The sequence below is a fragment of the Cinclus cinclus genome, chromosome 2 (genome assembly GCF_963662255.1).
Source record: "Cinclus cinclus chromosome 2, bCinCin1.1, whole genome shotgun sequence".
Classification (NCBI taxonomy): Eukaryota; Metazoa; Chordata; class Aves; order Passeriformes; family Cinclidae; genus Cinclus; species Cinclus cinclus.
In genome coordinates this window covers 52,230,766-52,245,501 of record NC_085047.1, presented here as the reverse complement: position 1 = coordinate 52,245,501, position 14,736 = coordinate 52,230,766, and the positions used below count along the sequence as shown (strand labels likewise).

The 14,736-nt window shown below is 37.0% G+C and overlaps 1 protein-coding gene across 2 annotated transcripts in view; it reads left to right on the top strand.

Moving 5' to 3' along the window:
- DCLK1 (doublecortin like kinase 1) overlaps nucleotides 1-12,922 on the top strand; it is a 220,634-nt gene extending 207,712 nt beyond the window's left edge. Inside the window, exons 16-17 of one of the 2 annotated variants that reach the window (XM_062514709.1) lie at nucleotides 4,073-4,146; nucleotides 12,758-12,815. In XM_062514709.1, the coding sequence (XP_062370693.1) occupies nucleotides 4,073-4,146; nucleotides 12,758-12,815 (132 nt within the window). Of the gene's footprint in view, nucleotides 1-4,072; nucleotides 4,147-12,757 lie in introns of both variants that reach the window. The other variant, XM_062514708.1, reaches the window with a different exon arrangement.
- The last annotated feature ends 1,814 nt before the right edge of the window (nucleotides 12,923-14,736 follow it).

Sequence of the window (14,736 nt, the reverse complement as noted above, 5' to 3'; positions counted from 1 at the left end):
CCTCCTTTATGTTTTTAATTTCCCCGCCCTCCTTTTTTATTTTTTTTTTTTTTTGCCCCAGTTGCTTTGCCAAGGAATTGTTTGCAGCAGTTTAACACCTGAGTAATGAAAAAGGCACTGTAGTGAATCTGTCCACTGAAAAACATCAGGAAAAAAAAAGTGTATGATTACTCATATTCTTTATGGCTTTTTTTTTATTTTTTAGTGTTTGGAAATTTAAGAGATTATTTTTAGTGATCATCTCTGTGGGAAAACTTCATATCCTGACATGATTGATCCTGCAACTTGGCCTATAAAGTAGAAATGTTTAGAATACTTTTACATAATTCAGAAAATGGTTTGATTATGGGAAGAGATGGTGAAGTGTAGACCTCTTTAGTGTTTTGGTAATGTTTAAGAATGATAGATAATTTTCATTTTATGAATAAATTAGGGGTTTTTTTTTTCTACAAAAGTAATTTAATATGTAAAAGAAAGCCAAAAGCAAAACAACAATGTCTTTAAATGTTGTTTCTGCATTGGGAAGTCTATTTAATACACATTTGATATGCATGCCACCAGAGTTTTATGTTTGGGAATCTCCCTTTAACTGTGAAATCTCAAATAAGCTAAAATTAAATCCTATTAACAAAGACTGCTCTAGATTTAGAACTTTCAAAGTATGTATAGATGCTGTAACATATTGTTTGGCACTAACGACATGCACTAACTATACTTGCTATAAAAATACTGGGGGTTTGTGCCTGCCTGTATGTTTACATACTTTTTGAGAAAGTGCTTGTGTATATAATATGTAGAGTTGCCTTCTATATATTATATAACACATCTGTGTCTGTGTTTGTGAAAATGTGTTAATATGTGCTTATATTTCTATAGCTTACTTAATAGTATGAAAGATAAATATTATAATTATTTTTAGTATTATAACTCTGTTTATGTACAGAGCTTGCTATTATGTGGTATTTAGTTCTTAGTTTGTCCTCACATTGGTATGATATGATATTATATGCCTGTTTTCTCCAGTGGTAAAAAGTAACACACCTCAAAGATCTCAAGGAGTATTTACCATATGCACCAATTAAAACGATAATATGAAAATTAAGTTCCTAAAGATGTGTCTTTGGTCAGCTTGACTGAAAGGAAGTTTGAAGCCACATGTGTTTTGTGCACAACTTCTGTGTCTGCTGCTTCCTTCAGCGATGTCCAAATTGCATTGATTCCTTTGGTTCAGACTTATGTCTGCTTTATTGATGTGGTAATCTCAGTAAAAGCTGTCTCTGTCTGCCAAGGCAGAGACATCCTACTTCTCGTGCATGTGTCCAGACTTCAAGTTTGTCCACATTTGGAACGATTTGCCAGTTGGACAAACTACCCTAACGAACATGTGCATGCCTAGCAAAGTAGATCCTTTGCTGATGTAGTAGAATGATTTCTCAAACAAAATTACCTATACATGCAAAGAGACTTTTCTGTCGATGCAATAATACATCATTAAAACTTCTGCCAGAGTAACTATGTCAGCTGGGAAAAAATTCCCCTGAACCAACTTAGCCAGCAAAATTTTAATTGGAGAGCTAGATTTTAAAACAGCAAGAGAATTAGCAAGTCCCTAAAAAGCACTGCTTGCTGATGAGAGAGTGTGTAGGAGAAATATCACTTTACTTGCCCTGATCTTAAAGTCTTGTCACAGGTGATGACTACCAGTCTCTGTGGGAGACGGTTTGGGCTAGTGCCCACAGTCTGTGTCAGAATGGCCACATTACTGTTAAGTGTGTGCCAAAATATTTGCAGGATCACGTTTCTCACACAGCTTTTCAATAGGAGCAGTATTTTTTAGTCCAGTGATGGTGTTTATAAAAGGTACCGCAGTAAAAACATAAAACCAGACTTTTATTAACTGGCCTTTTTAAAACTTGGGGGCAGATTTTATTCTTCAGTTCTTCAAGGTTGTCAATTCCATTTATTTTGGTTTGGCCACAAACCAACACCCTTGTGGCTGTACCCTCTGAGCTTCAGTGACAGCAGCTAGAGTGACTTAGAGCGCAAATCACTTTCTGAGAATGCTTCTGCAATCCAAAGGTGTGCTGTAATTCCTTGTATGAACTGAGCATCGTTTAATATATGTCCGTGTCTGAAGTGTTAAATCTTAGCCTGTATGTCATCACTTTGGCGCTTGTACTTTTGCCATTGTTAAGACGGAGAAAAAGACTAATGCTAATCTGCTGTTAAGGTTGAATGAGGTCTCTGTCTTGGCAATGGGAGTAAACTCCATCTGGAGATGCAGAGTAAACAAGTAGAACAGAGAAGGAGAAAAGCTGCTTAGAAAGTTGGTGCAGCTCTCTTCTTGCTTACAGGGTCCTGGGTTGGGGACCCTGGCAATGGGCAGGCAGTGTGAGGGTCATTGCCCTGCATTCTGCCGATTTTACAGTAAAATTACCAATGCAAAGTGGAATTTTTAGCCATGGGATTTCTTGGGTGGTGTGGAGGAGAAGCCAAGCCTAGCCTGTAAGTTTTGCTTAGAGTCTTAAAGCTGAATCTGTGTCTCGGCTATCCCTTCACATCTATTGTCTGTGTTGTCCTGTGGTCATTGTCCACAGTTGGGTTTCTCGTGGCAGGATTTCCACACCACCAAAATTGTTTCAACTCTTGTTAGGGAGCGACTCTCCCCGTTTTCTCTGAATTAATTTTTGGCCATTCAATTTTAGGGCAATATTTTTTGATCTGCTTTTTAGGAAAACATCCCTTTTGTGTGTTTTATGTGCAGCATACAAGGAAGCCAGTAGATGGCAATAGCAGACCGGTGTAGTTAAGCCAACACAAATTTAACTCTAGGTACAAGGTTCTCATGGTTTTAAACCGGAAACATCCTTTAAATAATTCTAAATAAGATGAAAGAGGCATTGTTTTAACAAAATGGAATAAATTATTAAATTCTACACTTACAGGGGACTCATCAAGAAAAAGTTAAATTAGCAGTTAGTTCTTAAGTCCCCTTGAGTGGTTGGTACCTGGAAATGTGTTGAACTGCTTTTCTGAATTTAGAATTAGAAGCTGTCATCAGTATTGAAATATATATAGGCCACACTCTTACTGAAGCACAAAATGGCCTTTTCCCTTCATAGAGCAAAAATCTGAAAATCATCGTAACAGTTTTAGAGCAGTCAGAGTGTCTCTGTGAATTTTTTTTTCCCAAAAAATACTTATGTGATTCAGCTAAATTACGTTTCTACCGTCTGTTAGTGTAGCATAGAAGGGCTAGGGAGAAGAACACATTTTCTTTGTTCCTATGCACATGATTTGCTAATGATAAGCTAAACTTGAAAGATCTGTATTCCTTAAGAAATATCACCAGCACAATTTCCTGGACACAATGTAAAGTTCATTTCCATTTTGACTTTAATTGGTGCAATTTTAAACCAAATAGTTTTGTTCTGTTATCTTTTTGAGCATGAGGTGTAAGCTGAAATGATAAACAATGTTATTCATGGCTCTGAGTAGTCCTACTCTCCAAGGTTAACGCATTTTTTTAAATGAATTACCATGATTGATGGGGTATCAAAACCTGATTCTTTTCATCTTTACACGTTCCATGATTATGAAGCAGTCTAATTTAAGCCTTGTGTAGTCTGTCTAGCCTGCTCCTTGTAATGGTTGCACTGCATTTAGGGTTTTTTAAGTATTCTTATTAAACTTCTCAGTTTAATTGCAGAAGATAATATTCTATTACTGGTATGTGCAACTTAAAAGGGCACTACTGTCTTTGGAGGTAACGAGATATTTCAGACTTTTAAATGGATGCGTTATGCACTAACTAACCTATTCGCAAACTCCATTTTAGTTTGAATAAATCGGCTTCCAATTTGGCAAGCCCAAATCTAGATTTAGTATATTTTTCTTTTATTTCTTTACCTTTTTGTTTTCTTTTTCTTCTGTGGTACATAGCTTTAGGATGTTAGATAAGAGTGAAAGTGAATACAGTAAATATGCACTAAATAAGGAACAGCTTGCTCTGGAGTCTGAATTCTCTAGCCTTATGCTGATCCACTGAGTTGCCCCATTTCTCTCTGCTCAGCTGGACCACGGGTTTACCATCAAGAGATCAGGGTCTTTGGACTACTACCAACAACCAGGAATGTATTGGATAAGGTATGAGATGGTGCAGCGCCAACAGTCAGTGTTTCCATGGCAACGTGCTGGCAGTCTCCATTAACCAGTTCCTTCAGTGGATAAACATGCTTTTTGATTTGTTATCCGGTCCATATGCTGCTTTATCAGTTTCGTTTTAATCTTGATTGAGATGCCACACCCCCTCATTCCCTTTCTTCACCCATCCCTCACACCCACATCGCCAGCTTTCTCTTCATCGCACATGCTCAGTACCAACCTCCCCTGTAGTTAAAAGGACAGTGTATATAGAAAATCTACAGATATGCTGAAGTACGCACCCTCCCCCTCCCTTCTGCTTGTTAAGGCATCTGCTTCCCCTGTGCTCCTGTTTCAAAACACACGGAGCAGCAACAGGCTCTCAGCATATATTTTCCTTTTTCCATGCAAGATATGGAGCTATATACTGTCATTTTAAACCCACCAAACACAATCCTTACCTTAGATTGAACAATGCATTTGCATAACGCGGGCATAGAAACTCTCCCAAGTTCACTGAAATACAATGCATTGTATGTGCTGGTAAGCTTGTGTTTCTAACAATGCATTCCTTCTCCTTTCTTTTTAAAACCCTTCTGATACCTATTTATTTTGATTTGATTTTTTTTTAATATTGCATGAGTCTCTTGAATATATTTTCCTTCATTGTGTAACTGTGCCAGGGTTGTTGTTAGCCGGCTTAACCTGTATGATAAAATGGGGCTCTGGGTGGGGGGGCTTACTCTGGAGCAGGGGCAAGGGGGGTTCCAGGTCTGATAGCCCACGAGAGGCCCACACACCTCTTCAATAAATCCAGAGTGCTGGAATTTCCATCAAGTGGTTACTTGCTGTCTCTTTCCTTATTACTCGCAAGACATATATTTTGATAGCTGGAGAAATTTTTGTAAGTTTACCGCGAGACCCGTGTTTTCTAACACCGGCTTTAAAAACTTGTCTGTGAGGGGTTTGTAAAATCTCAGCAAAGTAACCACCTTAGCAAAACAGCAGAGATGGTCACTGTGAGTGTTTCCAGTAAAGTCAAACTCCCACCCTGGATCATTTCACCAAGTGCATGGATCGGGCTACAGCACGCTTCCCATAAAACCCAACGCACCCCCTGAGTGCACACTGAGGGCTAAGTAGTTTCTGATATGGATGTTCTGGGGAAAGAAAAACAAAACAAACCCAAACCCAAAAGTAAGCCTGTTTTTCAGGCAAAAAGTAGAAAAGTCAATCCAATTCACAAGCTGAACGCTGGCTAGCAAAAATTGAGAAAGACTCTCACTCCAAGTGCTGGAGTGTGCAGCAGTGCCTGTAATTCATCTAATTCCACCCTATTGCACTTGTGGTGGTGGCTACAAACCCACTGTGACCTGCAAGGGGAGAGCAAAACCTGCCTATCTGTCTTGTCACTTGGCAACCTTCTTTGTGCCCCTTGGTTTTAGAGAAAGGGGAATGGGACTTCATTGCCCAGCTTTAGATGACTGTGGGTTTGATAGTATTAGAGGAATTTTCTGCTGAAGATGGAAAGATGGCATTTTCTGCAGAGCAGAACTTGGACGAAGAGCTGCAATTTTAATGCCTGCTCTATAAAATGGTGGGGAAGATCACGTGAGCTTTATTTATCTTCCTTGAGTTTAATTGTTATCCATGGCAATTAATTAATTACACTCTTCTTCTGATTTACATTTTTTATTTTATATTAAACAAAAGCAAACAAACAAAAAAAGCAAGCAAAATAAGTCTTTCCATTGGCTATACATATTTTGATATGGATATAAATATTGCTATAGTATTTGGATCTTTTAAAATCCCTGCCTCAGGAGGTCACCAGAAACAGGAAGCTGTGAGAAAAGTGAACATCTCCTCAGATTGGCCTTGACTCAGTTTAACTGCATAGCCCAGGCTTTGAAACAAACAATATGCATTTTGAAGAGGTTGGGAGGAAGGCTCTAAGTCTGCAGCTCGGTAAATAAATAAAGCTATAAAGATTTAAAAAAAAAAAAAAAAAAGGTCATTTGACTAAAGCACTGGTAATGGCTGCCATCAGCATACAAAATGACACATCCCTGAATAATGGGCTGGAGCAGATGGGCGATAATCTCTCTTATTCATACATAAACTGCTCTGATTTCCAGCTGGGGGCAGTAACAACAATGTTTATAATTAGGGTTTTCTAAACTGTGCACCTAGTGTGGAAAGGCAAATTGGGAGATGAGGGCTCCTGGGCGTGGATGCTTAATTAGGAAATCCTCTGTGAGAGGGTACAGTGGACCAAGCACTGCCGTGTGTTTGGGCCCCTCTCATCTCCCAGAAACATGCAGCTGTTGTGGTGACCAGCGTTTTGGTCTAAATAAAAACATTTTGATGTAGTAAGTGTTTAGTTTTCAGTAGCGCAGATGCAAAGCATATGAAAAGGTTCATAAATTCATGTTTATAAAACGAATAATTTATCACGGGCACGTGAAAATTAATCTGAATTCACAAGTAGAGCGAAAAATGAAACCATGTCTCGGGGAAAATGTAATGCTCCCTTTGTTAGTGTTAAACTACTCGTTTCTTCTGCGCTCCTCTTTTTGTTTTTGTCTGTAGTTTCTAGAAGTCTTTAAAATACTTTTTGAATTGCACTATTTCCTCCTTCAACAACCAGAAAACCTTGTCCTTTTCCTGCCTAAAAGACTTCTTTTTCAAAGTCCTTCAAAAACCTAATTTTTCTAAGTGTATTCTGCATCCTCTTTCATTCCCTTTCAGAGGGATAATGCATGCAGAAGTGACATGAATTTTTAGATACAGCAGGAGTTGTTATAGCTGGCATGAGCTACAATGCCTGGAAAATCTTTCACAGTTCCTTGAATATGAGTATCAGGGAAAACATAGGGACCAAAACAGTAAAATCATCACCAGATTAATATATGTTTTAAAACCAATCCACCAAACGTTGGAACATCAGCCCTGCAATAAGAGATGCAGTAAAGGCCAAAGCCGCATCAGGAGGGGACAAGTCTTGGAGGCCCCAAATAAAACCCTGAAGATTGGTTCAGACTGAAGATTGATTCAGAATATCAAAGGAGCACCAGAGTGGTTGCATCCAACAGAATAATAGTATAAAATATCAGTATGTGTGGTATAATGATATATCTATATAATGACAATAGAAAGGGGATGAGTTACATTAAATACTTAACAGAATTATCAATCTAGTCAATATTAAATTAATAAATACTAGATTTTTAAAACACAGTTCTCACTATTACAGTTAAAACTATATCTAAATAGCTAATTTGAAAACCCATAATTCCATCCTCTGCGTTTGGTTCCTAGTTCACATTACTTTGCATCTGTCGAATAACTTACACCTGTCCCAAGTGGATACAACACACTTTAAAGTCAAAAGTTACAGCCAGGCATATTGATGATGGGACAAGGAAGCTGGGAATAAGGCTTGCAATCTGTCAAGTGCCATTTTTAATAACAGAAAACCCTCCGTAAACTGAATATTGGTAAATACAGGCAGATAACTAAAATAATTTAAAATCTCTTCTCCTGATCTCTGAGTAAAAAACCCACAACTGATTTACAAACTATAAATAAAATTCACTCATGCAAACAATTTGGCACTAACTCTCTTCCACGTGTAATTGAAACCAGCTGAGGAATCCTGTCTCTAAAAAGGGGGATGTCAAAGAGTAAATACAAACTTAAATACAGTAACATGAATTCAACAGTTATGTGTATAGAATGAATTGTCTTTGTGTTCACTCACCAATACAGTACAAAGCATATATCAAATTGATTTGGTTTTCTTTCTTTTTTACTTTCATTTTAGCTAAATTTCATGCCAGAAGTTACATGGTGTGCTAAAGCATTGGGCTTTTGTATTTGGAGGTCTGGGTTCAAATCCACTCGATTAATTTGTCCCCTCGATGTGGTCATTTGCGCACTCCAAATCACCTTGTAACTTGACTTAGTTATGCCTTGTGCCTGAGGGACTAAAAATCCCATGAGTGTCTTGCTCCTGGACTGAGGTGCTAAGTTTGAAGTTCTCTCAAAAAGTGTCTTGATTAACAAATCAATCACACTTACATATATATGTATATATAAGTATATATATATCGTGCATATATAAAAATATATACATATATATAACCTGAGAAACCCATGGAAAAGAAGTTTAAAAAAAGATGAGACTGAAGGGCTGCCTGGCTTGTGCTACAACCAATGTTTAATGGTAATTTTTACAGCGAGGAAACCTGTCAATACATAAAGGTCATTAGCCAGAATTTTAAGGAAATAAGATAAACTTATCTAGGTGTGAGAATTTAAATGTGTGTATAAAACTGTGGATTTAAAAGAATGTACTGGAAGAAAAATACCAGTGTTTCAATGTGTAAATTCATCTAACTCCACACGCTAAACAAAGCTTCACAAAAATTGCTGACAAACTGCAAGTATGCTCCTGCAAACAAAAAGCGAGCAAAGGGAAGGGTTTCTTAGATTAATGCATGAACAGCTGCATCCCAAGTTTAGTCTCCTGGCTGGTATGAATAATGTATGGACTAAGAGGCAAAATGCACATTAATGTTCTTTTATTAATGAAACTAATATATATCTATATTTGGTGGCCAGCAGTAAATTAAGACAAGTGAAAAGAATAACAGTCACTGCTCACTTGCATAAAATTCAGTTACTTTAATCCAGTAATTACTGACCTGACAAAAAATACCAGCCCATAACTAAAATAAGGTTATTCCCATTGCAAATCCACCACATATATGAAAGCAGTTGCAGTTTTTGAAAATCTGTTAATAAATACACAAAGTGCATAAAGTGCAGTGTTTTCCAAGATAAAAAATAAATGTACATGGCTGGGAGTCCTGTAACTTCAAGTGGTAGAAAACAGGATGAAGACACCCTTTAAGGAAAAATCCTGGAAAATGCTGTCTGCACCTTAATATGCCAATGACAGAAACAATGATTTTAAAATAATGCTCTGTTACTACAAATTAAATGCATTTCCAAAAATGGCTTGGTAACCATTTGGCACTGGGTGTCAGGATTATTAAATATTGATGCAAAATATGTTAGTGCTTAATGAAGTACTTCAGACCCATCACCACCACCATCACCACCTTATTAAAAGCAATCCACTTATCTTCTGCTGGATAAGAAGCTCTGCATTTTCTCATATGGATTGCAGGAGGGCAGCTGCATATCTTAAATGAGAATGCTGTCTTTACATTTTAGTTGCCATTACTCCGATATAGTTCTCAAAGTTCTCAGTCTCTAAACTAGGGCCTGGAAAAATAAAATGTCCAAACGTGATAATGAAAATCGGGGATTTGCAGCCCTGTGAAGCATAAGTGCAGTTCAGATCCTTCTATATACTTATTGAAAGAGCAGCTTGAAGTAGAAATGCCCTGGAAATCCATAATGGACTGGTTCATGCACTGGCGAACCACCAAGAACAGCAGGTGAAAGAATGCATCTGTTGAACCAAGGCAATGTATATAATACACATATAACCTGCATTTTGTTGCAAAAACATCACTAATAATGAAAAAGCTAGGGGTTTTTTTTAATATGTCCCTGTGCACAAGAAAGTACAGTAGGTGAAAACCGCACTTAAAAAACACATGCAGTCAATAATCATATGTATCTATATTACCATCTTCTTTGTGTTCCAAAGGATGAATCTGTCATATTTTGAAATCCTTTCAAGGTATAAAGTAACCACGACATAATTAAATTAAAAAAAAAAATCACATCTTTTCATACTGCAGAACCACAATACTGTCAGCAGTGTATTACGCACTGGAAGTGTCAAATATAATTGGAACATAGGGCAAAATTAGCCTGTTCCTATGAGTTCTATAAGGCCTGAGCACTCTGTTTGTGGCCAGAAGAGCCCCAGTTCGTAGTTCTGACATGGTAAATACTAAACATGTGTATTTTTGTTTTCACTAGATAAATACTGACCTCTTTGACTCTGTGTGACTTTGTAACTTTCCATTCAATAAGTTCTTTGGGTGAGAAAGGCTCTGGTTGTCTCTCAGCCCAGGAAAGTAACCACAAAAATGCCCCGGACTCTAGAAGTATGTCTTTACAAAGACTGATTAGATCAAATCCAAGGGAAACACTGGATAAAAATGTAAAGAAGAAAAGTCACAAAATATCTCAGGAAGTTTCTGAAGGATTAGGAAGCCATAAATATTTGGCCCTTCACACTACAGCAGCGTAAGGTGCTAGATTAGGTGAGACTGTCAGGGAGTTTTTGCTTGATGTCTTTTATTATTGAGGGAGGGAGTGCTTTTATGTGTATTTAAATAAATCTATTTAAAGAAGGGCCTCTAAAGCTTTTCCAACAATCATAGAAAGAAAATATCTTGGGATTTAGTTTTAAAGACATCTTTGGAAAGATGTCCTGATACCTAGTTATCTTTGTTCTTTATAAAAAGCAATATCCTAAAAATCCAATTTTCTTATACATTCCCTTATGTGTAAGTTATATACATTTAAATACCTTCAGATTTTACAGATACATTTTCCATTCTCATGCAGTTTGGTTTAAAAATAAATTCTGAATTTAATACAAGCATTTTTATTTATTCAACAAGAAATGTTTAAATTTCTCAGGGGAGAGTATCTATTACCACAGGATGATGTGATGTGGTTTAAACTTTAAATAAATACTTATTTCCTGTAAGCATAAAAAATACCCTTTAAATGGAAATCTGTATTTTATAGAGGGGTAATATATGCCATTCTTTTCAATTTTCACACAAAATTGCATTGTGAAAGCAGTATATTCACTGTGTGCACAATATATAGGTATTCTTCTTTTCCACATTAAAAATAATCAAAAACTGAATTGGTTCAAGGCTAAGAAGCATAGAAGGCATTGAAAATACTAATTAGAGCTCTTAACCAAAAGATAGCGGTAAACAAAAAAAAAATTGACAGATGAAAAGTGTTGCATTTTGTAGCAATTATTATCTAAAAAATAGGGATGAACTTATCAAAAAAGGGATCATTTTACCCTTTTAAAATAGTGCTATATAGGTTCTAGATACAAAAATACTAGTTCAGCAATATAGCCTAACTAAATCCATTTGCTATAATTGTTCTGTACTCCCGTCCATCTTTCTGTCTCTGTTACATCATTATTGAATGCTGGTTGCATTATTTGAAAGCATGGATTCTTGTAGTGCCATTTTGCACCAGTATGACGGATTTAGTTTTCATTTTAGTCTCAAAAATATGTTGACTATAAATACATCTCTGCTCTCCCATGAGGCTCACACTGTAACTGGTAAATTTTCTAGATAAATCAGTCATGCATATCTTAAGAGAACACAATAAATCCATTGAAGCAGAATAACCTTTTGGCTGCATTCCTTTAAATAGATCTTTTTGTTATAAGGACAAATTTTACAAGCCTTAAGAGTGAAACCTATTAAGTTCTCAAAGTTATCTTTGCTTCCAGTGCCATGATCAGATACTTGGTTGCATTTTGTATGTCATCTTACTGGTAACCTGCCTTTTCCCATTTCACTTTTTCCAAAACAGTCATGGGTGGGTATTTAAGGGGGCAGCCCTGCTTCAGAAGCAGCTAACCATGTGTCAAAGTGCTCTTGCTGAATCAAGGCCATCCTGTTGAACTTACAATTTAACAGTGATTTCAGGGACTGCAGTCTAAGATCCTATAATCAAGAAGACAACAAAACCGAGTCCTGTGCTTGAAACTGATAGTCAAACTTAAGGCTACCCTTACTTGGGTTAAAGTTTCACCCCATAAATGTGCAAGAAAAGCAGAAGAAAGAATCTGGCTAGAAGTTGCAGCCATCTTATTAAGAATTGCATTCTCAGTAATGCAGAATGATCAAAAAATAATGCCTATCAAGTAAATATTGCTCTTTCCCACTCCTGGATACCTTAGCTAGATGTGGATAAAATTGGCAGAGTATTGAATTCAGCAGACCTTGGTTAACAGGAAGAGACAGTGTGGTCAGGCTAAACAGGTCTTTCCGTCAGAGCTCTTCAGCCTTCTCCCTAAGAACATCCATTGAGCGGCATGATGTGTCAGGGAGCTAGGCTAGCTCCCTTTGGTGTTTGTTTTTCTCTCTTGTCTGACAACTTCATCACAATCCATCTTTGTTAGCTGATTGCACTGACTTGAACACGGGTGAGTGTGTATCAGCCTTCATTAGGTCAAATCAGAGACAAGTGTACATCTCTGCCTTGCCTGTAGAAACAGATTTATACTTTGAGAAGGGTGGGGGGAAGGTCACTTGGTGTTTAGCTTGAAATTTGATCCTTTTAAAGGATGAAATTAATAACATCCAGAAGTAGAACATATGGCATCCATATATATGGCACTGTATCTGCTTGATGATGTCACGCTACCTCTGAAGGTTTGGGAAATGCACTTTTTAAAGTGTTTAGCTATGTTGTGGGCTCAACCTTTCAGACCTGACTGAGACAGAGCAGGCTTAATTTGGTCTGAACATTTATTATCCCTGGTATTTGCAGGCCACATAAAACCTCATGGTTTTCATTACCTTTGCATTTCACACACAGCCTAATTTCATTTATTCTTATTTTATGCCCCTGCCAGACCACCGCTCTTGATAAGGAGAGGCAGGTTTTCCGACGAAGACGCAACCAGGATGTGAGGGGACGTTATAAGGCTCAGCAAGCTCCACCCGAACTCAACTCCGAATCGGAAGACTATTCACCAAGTTCATCCGAGACTGTTCGCTCACCTAACTCACCCTTTTAATAAAACACTTTTTCTCAAAAGTCTTGGCTTTAACCCTTTGAGACCCTGAAACTACTTCAGGCCTGTGTGGAGTGAATACAGCTGATCTATCCAGCCGTAAAGGCTGGGATGGTGGAACACAAAAGGGTGCTCACAGAATTGTTGTAAGAATAATTTCCTAATTGATTGAAGTACTTGTTCTGTTTCGATTGCAACTTGCTGCTAATAAGATCCTCAAAGGGTTAAGGCTATTTTGCTTTTTTTATTTAAAGATAGAAGCAGCGAATGTTTTCATCAGTGGAGCTAGGAACTGCAGTATGTAATTTTAGCACATGTTAACCCTCTGAGTAAATGATCACCTTGAATCTTGACAACCCATATTAGGGTTTTATTCTGGCTTTTTTGCTTTTATACGCACATATCTTTTATAGTATCCTGAAGTTCCTTGCCTGTTTCTGGACAAAAATATATCAAATGTACTATTGCTTAGGAATTATAAATATAGGCTTAAAAATGAAAATAAAATCAAACAAATTGTATCTTCTGCAGCAGCTCATTCCAAACCTGCATCATACCTCTACACGGAGTGACTGTTATTGGAGGATATGATGCAGGGCTAAATGGGGAATTCAGTTTAGGGCATTCTCATGGTTTGCAGAAGATGACATGATTATGGCCACAAAAGATTGCTTCCATGTAGTTTGCTGCTAATGATAATGTCGAGTTTTGGGAAATTGCTTGAGGACATGTTCTGCCATGTAATAGTATATAATGATCTTGTTGAGAGGTTCCTGGTTCCTTTGCATCACATTCAGGAATGTACAGGCATCCTCTCAGCATGACCTGGTTATTCTGGCAGAGCCATTTAAAAAGATTAACACTGATGAGCATTATCCTTTAAATAGATAGAGTACTTCTAAACCCGGGGAAAATACAAGTCATTTAATATATATGTAAAGCCTAAATTGAAATAGCAAAGGTTTTGTCTTTAGAATGGAGAAACTAAAAATGATTCACCAGTTTTATTTGTAATATTTAATAAAATGGGCATTTACACTGAGTATATATATATATATATATATATATATATATATATATATATATATATATATATATATATATTACTGGTTTGTTAAAACCTCAAGACAACATTATAGCTTTTTATTTGACCATTATCATGAAGTTGACTTCCACAGAAATATTACACTGTGTAGACTTTTGCTTCAGATGTGATAATTTGAAAAAAAAAAAAGATGGCTCAGAATTTCACTTGAATTAAAGAAGAAACTTTCAAAATCCTGTTCTAAAATAAAAAACATTGTGAAATTTATAGTTTCTCTTATTGCTTATATAAAATGGAAGTTTTCTTCTCGAAAGTTAAAGTTTTCTCACAGTGTTTTTTAAAAGTCACATGTGGTTTCATCTCTTTCAGTCTTTCTCGCTCTTTCTATCTCCTTCCACCTTTGCCCTTTATCTCTTTCTTCCTTCCTTTTTCTTTTCTATTATACAGCCAGAAGTATCAGTACTACCCAAAATGACATGCAGATTTTCTCAGCTTTCCAGGAAGCATAAATACATTTTTCAGAAACAGGGCAAGTTGTGCACGGTATCATTCCCATTCTGAGCGGTGTTCGTTCATGGAACTGTCCCTTTGAGCAGCTGTGGCAGCCAATGTATACCTGGAGCTGGTGGGGGCTAGTGTAAAGCTCTTTTGCACTTCTAGGTGGAAGTATCATTTGAACTGTCGTTCAAGAAACATTAGAATTCTGTTTCTCCATCCTACGAAGCGCACCTTTCATTGCCTAAGACATGAAAATTTATATATTGAAAGATAT